Genomic DNA, 10,214 nt, shown 5'->3' on the forward strand with positions numbered 1-10,214 from the left:
GCAACAAAAAAGGGACTGGTGCAAAGAGCTTAAAAAAAGCATTGCACCAAAGCTACAATATTGCACAAGTTATCTTTTTAATTCCTCAGTGATTCGTAATAGTGATATCCAATATAAATACTGCAAACATCGTATTTCCTTATAACGAGTTCCTATTCTAAAAAAGTTCACAATTCTTTAAATCTCAAATTCGCTTCGTATTAAGATCGCCAAGTTCAGTAGCGATGTATGAAGATGAGCGTGTCCATGGCAACAAAAGTCTCACGTTTTCACTTTTAGCGTTCTACATAACGACAGTAAACTCACGGTGGAACATTCCGTGTACCTCACACTCACACGGTGACTTTCTGTATTGCTATGATTCAAAGATGGCAACTAAAACATTCTCAAGGATATCTGCCAGCAGACAAAATGCAAGCAAACTTGACGTTTGACTCGAACACAGCAAGAAGCACGAAGCAATCACATGATACACGAGGACAGAAATGCTTTAAAAGAGAGGCGAAGCTAACGCCACCATGGCTCGTTGCAATGTTTGACTTTTTTCATTTATTTTTTTTTTTTTTGGTATAATTTATTTATACTAATGTAGGACATCTCGTCACAAAGTCACTTATATTTTCCACCACGTCCACCACTGTCTCGACGACCACCTGCGCGTCCACTAGATCCAGACCCTGCACTTGCAGCGCCACCACCCGTCCCAAATCCTCCTCGGTTATTCGCACGAGACCCTCCACTTCCTCCACGGCCAGCTTGTCCACCACCACCACTTGCACCCCCGCGGGAGTTTCCACGGGCCCCACCGCCAGAACTACCGCGTGGACGGTTCGCGCCGCCACCGCCGCCGCCACCACCACCACGCCCAACTGATCCGCTCGGTTTCTTTTCTTCAATGTTGATTTCGTGGCTACCGATTTTGATTGGCTACAATAAACGAAAAGAGGTGTATATTACATATTTCTTTAGTAACATATCAGTTTACAAAGAACTCGAATAGTCCATTGCAATTGAGACGTTACATCAAAACCAAACTAATCCCAACAGCGGAAAGTACCTCTGTCTAGAGCGGGGTCTGGGGCGACTTTCAATCTTGTATCTGATTGAATAATGAAGCAAGTTTTTACAGAAACTATGGTGCTGTGCCGGTGGTAGGGGGATAAAATAAGATAGTTTGGTTTTGTAAACTGAGTTGATAATGCTAATAATCATATTAACTACGGTGTTATACAAGGATTTCCTAAGAAAAGCCGCACTAACACACGTGAAAAATATCGTTTTATTACGTGTGTTTGATATCGCTGAGAACGAAAATCGATAACTGGAAAATTTGCCACAGGCCGATTTTGCCCGTGTATCTGAAAGATTTCTTTTGTCGGTAAGGACCAAGTCAATAACTGAAAATTTTGTATATTGAAAACTACGGCCATTGTTTGTTTTTGTAGTGTTTCAACGCATTTTTTCATCTTGAGCCTTAGCACCAACGCACTTTACAATTTTTATTCAGCGATCATTAATCCTTTTATTTTCATTCATTGAGAAAGTCGACTTTTTTTGTTACTAAAAGGCTATTGTGTTTATGTACATGGTACATGGTTGCTTGTAGATATGAAATTTCTTTTCTCGTGTTCAACTCGTCATCTCACTCGTGAGCTATCGAGTTCAACACTCGAAGAGAAATTCCATACCTATGCGTGCCCATGTATAATTCTCTATTTGGCAACCTTCAAGAGTTTCTACAGCAGACATTAAGAGCGTTAGCCCTTCGTTTAAGCGAACTCTTTATGGTGGCCAATTTACATTATCAAATCAGCTGATAAAACCAAATTGTCTTGTATCCGTCGGATGAGATGATTACTTATTAAGTTTTCTACACAGAGATTTTAAAAGCAAAGCCATTCTTCTCCCCCTTCCCCCCCCCCCCTCGATTACTTTCGACCACTAACTTCAATCGAATTTAACAGGCGAGGTGGCAAGAAGAGGTCTGGATTTATGTGTTTAACATTGAGAATCATAAAAATAAAAATTTCAATCAATTTGTTGTTCAAAATAATGATGATGATGATGATGATGATGATGATGATAAAGTTAGAAGATGATGGGAAGGTCTGGCCAAAGGTTGGACAATAGGAGAGTGGAAAGTCCCCATGCGAGAGAGACCACCCTAAATATTAAACAATCAAATACAATCCACTCTAGTCTTCTCAAAAGATTTAAAGATTTAAAAAACCTAAAGAAATTGTTTAAGCATGACCTTTATAGTTGTACCTGTTCACATTGATACTTACTCTGTTGATTAAAATTTGTTCCACTGGTTCAGAGCTGTTAAAAATCACAAATCCAAAGTTCTACAAATATAACACACAAGAAAACTTATTAGGACTGTTGGAAATAGTTTAAGTGAATCTTTGATTATTCTGGCTTCAATGATACCAAACAACCTAACAAACAAACAAACACAACAGAAGAAAACCACGGCCTACGTGTTACCGTACCCTCCCCCGATAGTGAAACGGAAGCCTCGCCTTTGTTTCTCCTTGGCGGGGGGAGGGTACGGCTTCATGTAAGCTAAAAAAACCATGGCCAACAGTAGCAGAAAAAATAATCTGTAGTGAGCTTAAAACGTGTATATTAATGAGGCGAGTACCTTAGGATTTAGCCTGATTTCCAATATGGTTCCATACTCTGGAAGAGAAAGATAGTGTGAAAAATAAATATACATGAATATATTATAATGCAAGGAGGGTCACAAACATCCAAGCATCTGACAGAATAAACAAGGATTAATGCAGGACTCAGATTTCCTGCCCCAAACTCAAGAAGAATGTTTTGAAACATCCCTCATTTGACATGGATGCATAAAATTTGCAGCTTTACTGCTCTACATAGGACCTAGCAGAATGCATCCGGCTTGTTTCATATGATCCTAATATAAGGCCTAGCTTGTAAAAAAAAAACTCTCCAAATGGCTGTCACTAATGCATCTGAATGCAAAATCAAAGTGCTCTGTGAGCAAACTCGTGAATTGACACATGATTTTTGAGATTATGTTTAATGTTATCTGGTTTAGAGAATTTTGTGGTTGATTGTCATCTAGAGTACGAGCGGTAGTTCAGTGTTCGCTAATGTAGCAAAGAAACAAAGTAACGTTGGGACAAGAAGGCATTACAATTGAAATGATCATGCTATTACAATTAACAAGGTGGATGATGTCATGTGTTTTAAACGTCTATCATTTTTGTTTCTGGTTCAAAAGAAAAGGTTGGAAGTAAATGTGGGTGAAAAGTGAAATTTACTGTCTTTCGTTGTAAATATTAGAAAATCAAGGCAATACTGTCTTAATGAAAACATTAATGATTCCCTCTTTATCAAATGAGACAAACGGGAACGAGTTTTGAGTGATATAACTAAGCCAAGCCTGCCACCGTCATTTTGGATCTCCGCCTGGGTAGATTTAAGTCACGTGCTAGGCAACGTATAATCAATAACAAGATAGAATTTCATTTCAGGCCTATTTATCAATTTTGTGGTGTGTAACTTTCGCATTTTAGTACTTTGTATGTATGTTGAATCTTCAAATTGTCTTGAAACTTACAAGAAAATTGTTCTTTAAAAATTCACTGAAAATCGGTAGCTAAAATTGTTTGTCTAAGTGTTATTTGATTTTCGTGTTAACTTGTTATTTCGTCAGTCGCCGGCATCTTTTGTTGCTTCACACAGGAAAAACACACGCGACGAAACGTAATGATCAATTTTGTCCTCAATCTCACGCTATAACAGAAAAAGCTTTTGAACATCTGTAAACTCCGAGCGCTTCGCAGTAAGTGATATTTTCAATGAATCTTCGGATTGTTTTCAAGTTCAAGGATTGTATATTACAATTTTATGAAAAACGAAGGTTGTTCTGTTATTTCAGTGTGAATCCTTGAATGCTTGCCAGTCGCTGGCGCCGCTTGTTGAAACTAAAACGAAAAAAAAAACTCTTTTAAGATTATCATTGGCTTCTTTTTCACCCCACCACTATTCTTAGCAACAAAGGTCGCCATTTCGTCTGTTTATTGCTCGCCAAAAACTATCAAATGTACTCAAAAGCCTAAAATCTAAAAAAAGTTTACAGGAATCGACCAATCGAGCGAGCGAGCGAGCGAATGCTATTCCCCACATCGTATCTATAACTCGCTCTTGCGCATGCGCGCAATTCACGAGTTAAAAAGGAACTACCTTGGTTTCAAATCCTAAACTTTAAAATTTCCTATGCCATGCAATTGACATCTTTGTTTGTCTTACATCTTTCTTTCTGCAAAAAGTAGAATACAAATAGTGCGCAAATAGACTACAAATATCCTGTGATATTGTATGGTTATTTGGACAGTTGGTTATTTTATACTGTAAAAAAACTTGTTTAACCAGTTGGCTATGCATGCTAAGCTTTTCTATCCACTTTGCTTTTCCTGCCCTAAGAGAACAAATGAACAGAAAGACTAAGCAGAAAAATAAGCAGTTGGATAATACCACTGGTATTAGACATTTTGGTGTGTAGTATCGCTGAGTATTTTTATTCGTTTGTATTGTGATTTGCCCTACAGGCTTGTCAAAATAAGGCACAATTCGTAAAAAATACTCAAAACTTCTAATAAGATATATATATATTTATATATAAGTGAAAGAATCAAAGAGGACGCATTGATTCTCTAGCACCAACGGTTCTAGAGAATCAATGCATCCTCTTTGATTCTTTCACTTATATATACTCAGCTCTGCTACCACAGCATTGAGTACTTTATGCCAAGGTAGACTCTACCCCCCATTTATATGTGTGTACGTATATATATATATATTTTTTTTTATTTGTCCACATGTGCACTCACTAGAAAACACATTGCGCACTTCTTCATCCTTGACCCCTGCTGGCAAGTTTCCAATAAACACTTGATGATTATCTGGAGCATTGCGAGCTGTCAGCCTTGCATCTCTAGTGTTCATTCCCCCACGAGCATCCTTAGATGAGCGGGCAGGAGCAGGCTGGGGCCTTGGTGGTGGCTGTAAGACAGGCTGAGGAAGAGGCTGAAAAAAAAAAAAAAAAAAGGAATAATAAATTAACATGATGCAGTAGATACTTTCATGCCTGAAAATATTTAAGCACAACACAATTCAGACTAATGATTTGACACAAAAACATGTCCTTCACATACCACAACATGTGTTGCCAATAGATTTCGTCCTAAGATTTAGAGATACTGCTGCCATCAAGTTGGATGTACAAACACTTACTAACCTCTCCTCTCAATGTGGATTGTCATTTTTTCCCCAATATTGCTTTTTTTTTTAAATGTTATTTACTTATCCATCTATTAATTTTCATCTGGTGCAATTTTATTGTTACCAACATTAAGAAGAGGGTTGTTGTTTGTCCAACTAAAGAAAATACACTTATGTACTGAATTTCTATGAAAGTTGTTGCTTGATGCAGGCAGTATCCTCTAGTTGATAGTTTCTTAGTTCCCCTTTTGCAAAATATCAAAATTGAGTGGAGGAATTGAACAGCAATGACCAGCACTTGCTGCTGGTTATGTTATCATTTTCAAGCTACCTGTTGAGCCTGATGCACTGGGCGTGAGTTTGTGGATGGAGCTGAGCTAGACTGAGCTGGTGGTGTGCGAGATGCTGCAAGAGCTGCCCAGGTCTTCGGCTTCTCTGGCACTGCAATCAAACCACAAGATAAAAAAAATAAATCATATCCAATGCTATGAACACCTGCATAGAATTATTGACATAAAAATAAAGACGTTTCTCCTTAACTCCCATATGCAATCAATAAGGAACTTCACTGACCATTTCCAATCATACACCACCACCTCCCCCCCCCCCCCCACGGCAAAAAAAAGATGACAAGAATAGGCAACTTATCAGTCTGACAGTGTCAACTTGATAAAGCACCAAATTCTCTTTACTGTCTCAAGAAGTCACAAAAAAGAGAGAGAGGGTTACAAATCAGATCTTTGAATTTAAAGGGGTACATGAAAGTTATCAATGAACTCAGTTTCATTGCAATTTTACATTTCCATTCAAATTAGTTCAGAGAATTTGATGTTAAATCAAGATAACACTGTCTTGTAGACAAATTTGTCTTTTCTTGTCACCTGTTTGTAGGTTAATGTAGAAACATTGTAAGAAGGAGTTAAATTTTAATCAGTTTGGGGAGTTTACTTATTAAGGCAACAGTAAAACATGTACCTGACTCAGCTGGTTCACCAGAAATATCCTCTAAAGGTGCCTCTGTTTCAGACCCTGGCCCCTCAAGCTCCTCCTCCTCCTCTTCAGCCTCTTCTGGCTCCTCATCATAAGGGGCATCATTAAGATGTCCATCAGCAGACAGAGGCTCCTTCTCCTCCAAGGGCTGAATACCTGGTGTCTCTTTCACCGGCTCAAGGTGAGGAATCTGAAAAGAGCACAACATTAAAGAACTTTGGGCAGCCAGGATATTGCTTTTATAAGTGAAAGCTTTAACCCTTTCAATCCTAGGAGTTATCTTCAATATTTGTTCAAGCAAAAAGGTTGTGAGAAGTAAAAAAAATATCAACAAAGTGGTTTTGTTTTATTCAAAACTATATTCTCAGAGCTAAAATTGCAATAAATAAATTGCAGAGAATGCTCAAAATTGATGTTTAAATCTTAGGGGAGAATGGGTAAAGAGCTGGGAGTAACAGACTTCTTGGACCAGAACCCGTAAGGTACCAGGTGATTCTGGAAATAACACAACTTTGCTAGGAGGACCTCCCCATCAATAATCAATTTATATTCTCAAATGAAAATTTTACAATCTGCTCTGTGGCTGTTACTGATCAACCATGACAAAAAATGTAACTATCCATCTACCTGGGGCTGTTTGTCGATGACAACTTCTCGCAGTTCTGAGGATTCTTCATCACCCACATTATCATTTAGCAATGGATCTTGGTTCAGTAACCCTCCAGGACTGAACAAATAAAAACAGAGAAAATTAATGACAATCAAAATTTCCTTATCTTAAATGTGCCTAATTCAAAGTCATAGAATGACATACCAACCCCTGTCAGGTCAAGTGTAATGGGACAGATGCAAAGTACATACAGCTGTATGTGCGTGTATAAACAAGAAAGGAAAACATGCTATTAACATTTATGAACTACTGTGTGGACTGATAGTAAAGCTACATCATTATTATCTAAAAGATTCTTTACATATATTACATTCTTTTCAAATATAACAGAGTGTCTTTCAGTCAAGCACACAGAGGCTAGGATGTACATTATTGTATGAATTGTGGTCTGAGAATATCTCACTCCAAGAATCAAATATATTTCAAAGATCAACATTGCCTTTTTCAAAGCTCAAGCTCTTTGTATGTTGTCATTTCCATGTTTTCAGGGCTAAATGAATTTCATTGCTTTTAACATAAAACATTTTATAACCAAGACAATGATTACCCATTGGTTTGTCCCTGGTCTGTGTAATGCAAGTTGTCATTGGCCTTGTCCTGCGGCACTTCCTGCTCCTGGTTAGGTTGGCTGTAGCTGTTGACATTGTTGCTCACTTGCCCTGGTTGAGGAACATCTTCTTCCCCCTCCGAATCTTCAAGAAAAACCATCAGTAGTAACTAAAACTTCATTTATTCAAGCTTCTTAGAAAGCCATCGCTTAAAACATTCAATACTCAACACTGCAATTATTTTGGTCATAATGGCCAGTAGAAAAAAATCTGGCTACTAAAATTTCAGAGACACTGGCAAATGGTTGCTTAAGACTTAAAAAAGTGAAACAATTGATATACTTCTCCTTACCAACAGTACCATCAGCTGGCTCATCACTTGTCTCCTCAGAAAACACCTCATCTTGATAGCGGAATATGTCATTATGGACATAATACTTTCTTGGTCCCTGGTCAAACAAAATTAACTTATGTTTGTGGGTGATATGTATAAATGGACAATAACCTTGATTTTACCCAAAAAATTCCTAGAGAGATATTTATTCATAGGTATTATCTGTTTCAAAAAGTAAATTGTTTACTTAGCTAGACAAATATATTGATTTTTTAAATGTTCTGTCAAATGATTCTACATAATATAAAACTGAATAGGTTGAAAAATCCTCAGCGGTGAGTACAGTAGAACCTGCACTAAACCCTTTAACCTGTAAGAGTGACTAACATCTAACCATAACCTTTTTTACAAAATCTAATTTCTCCTTACAACAACACCCCTCAATCATACACTAAGGTCATGAGAATAAAGGAGATGATCACCAACTAAAGAAGCCCTTGATTTTTTAACAAATTCTCCCTGGTTAGAACCCTAGGAAATGTCTAGGGAGTAGTATGGAGAATATGCATACTGATGTTAGGGAGGAAAGAGTAAAGTGATCATTCACAAGGAACGGTGGGATGACTGCCTCATACAGGTTGACTGCTTAACCCTTTAGCTCCCAGATCAAATTTGTTATTCTCCTTATTGTCAACTATACAATTCTTATGATGTTAGTGCAGAGAATTTAGTATTGGATCAACTAACTATCCCCAAATTGATATTTTTCTTTATTCTTATCACTTATCAGGTTGATATTTTACTTAAATTAAGTGGAAAAAGAGAAAAGTGATTGCTTCATATAGGGAAACTGCTTAACACACTGCTCCTGAATACAGGTTTGACTGTACTTACCTCGCCAGGAGCCAAAACAAAGGTCTGCATAAATCTTCTCATGGGCTGACCATGATTGGACAGTTCACCTGACACCTGCCACAGATCAAACAACAAATAATACAGCATAAGCACTCTCCAAGAAATTGGATTCACCGATATACGTGTACAGATAGTACATGCTTGAGAACATCACCTCAGTCAGTAGAGATTTCACTCAATGAAAATTTTTACATTTCCTTTCCATGACTACAAGAGACTGATAGAAATTTGTAGTTTCTGTGATTTTAAACACTTCTCTACTACACTACTGCATGTGAACGTTTTAAAGAATAAATCAACTTCTTACAGCTTAGGTAAAGAAATTCCCCCCAAAAAAGGAATCACTGAGATACAAAATATATCTCTTAACAAGCAGACAAGTATAGTCTATTTAGCAGTTCCTATCAAAACTAAAAGGCATGCAGGGCATGAAATTAATTTTTTTTCTGATAGCCACTTGGCTCCTAAATTCTTCAAAGTGGTAGCCAAGTGAAAAAAGGTTGGTCGCCATTTTCAAAGACAAACAAAACCTTCTTTTAAGCCATCAGCATTCTAGATAGACCCTCCAAAATTAAGTTTGGGAAAAGATCTTTAACGTGCTACAAAGTGGACACTACAATGGATAATATACAACATTGTAGCTCACTTAATTCCAAGATGGCGTCTAGTTATCAATCGAGATGCATCTGTTGCATTTTGGAAACAAACTTAACGAGGAAGTTTGCAACAGATTTATCTCTGCAAATCTTTTTAATTCATTATATCTCTTGGTAAGGTTATGATGAAACATTCTAGTCGCCAATTTGGCGACTAATTTCCAGGATTTGGTCGCCAAAGTGAAAAAGTTAGTTGCATTGGCGCCTATATTAGGCACAATTTCACACCCTGGCATGTATCATAAGTAACTTAAACCACTAATAGACTGAGTTGGAGACATCCTCAAAATTTAATTGCTTTACAGATTTAATTTGAACTTTACCTGCACCACTACCCCACCCCCAACAGTGGAGTGACTGTCCACTTGTCTTATCTTTGTGTGGCAGTCATTGAAATTGAGTTCTTTGATCTTGTTGTAAATTGCCTAAAAGAATATAAAAAAATAGCAAGATGTAACTTCACGATTCAGTTAAACTTAAGTCGCTTCTCTGAGTTTATATATTGATTGTTCTTTTTTTGTTTCACCCTTTAACTCTCAGAAGTGATTGATATGTAACTTCCCTTCATAATTTGCATATATCATCAAGCAAACAGGTATTGAGAATACTCAAACCTATCTGGTAGAAGTTATCTTGATCTAACATAAAATAATCGCAACTACTTTAAGATGAAATGTGTACCAGCTAAAGGGGAGAATTAACCATCACATTATGAGAGTTAACCTGTAAGCTCACTGAGCTACTGATTTGGGCTCTATGCTCACAAAGCCTCTATCCCCACAAGTTTGAAATGGTTACCACCCATTTCAGAAGGAGATATAATAATCTTAGCTAATTCATAC

General features: G+C 37.3%; 1 protein-coding gene across 1 annotated transcript in view; it reads right to left on the reverse strand.

Annotated features, from left to right (window-relative positions):
- Positions 1-60: 60 nt before the first annotated feature.
- The window catches only part of LOC131776559 (ras GTPase-activating protein-binding protein 2), a 13,673-nt gene continuing 3,519 nt past the window's right edge, over positions 61-10,214 (reverse strand). The window contains exons 4-14 of the mRNA XM_066161523.1: positions 9,696-9,797; positions 8,696-8,770; positions 7,820-7,916; positions 7,467-7,611; positions 6,877-6,976; positions 6,235-6,439; positions 5,591-5,700; positions 4,869-5,064; positions 2,648-2,685; positions 2,289-2,348; positions 61-927 (exon numbers count right to left, since the gene is read on the reverse strand). Of these exons, the coding sequence (XP_066017620.1) occupies positions 610-927; positions 2,289-2,348; positions 2,648-2,685; positions 4,869-5,064; positions 5,591-5,700; positions 6,235-6,439; positions 6,877-6,976; positions 7,467-7,611; positions 7,820-7,916; positions 8,696-8,770; positions 9,696-9,797 (1,446 nt within the window). The 3' untranslated portion in view covers positions 61-609. The remainder of the gene's footprint in view (positions 928-2,288; positions 2,349-2,647; positions 2,686-4,868; positions 5,065-5,590; positions 5,701-6,234; positions 6,440-6,876; positions 6,977-7,466; positions 7,612-7,819; positions 7,917-8,695; positions 8,771-9,695; positions 9,798-10,214) is intronic.

Source organism: Pocillopora verrucosa, chromosome 14, assembly GCF_036669915.1.
Source record: "Pocillopora verrucosa isolate sample1 chromosome 14, ASM3666991v2, whole genome shotgun sequence".
Classification (NCBI taxonomy): Eukaryota; Metazoa; Cnidaria; class Anthozoa; order Scleractinia; family Pocilloporidae; genus Pocillopora; species Pocillopora verrucosa.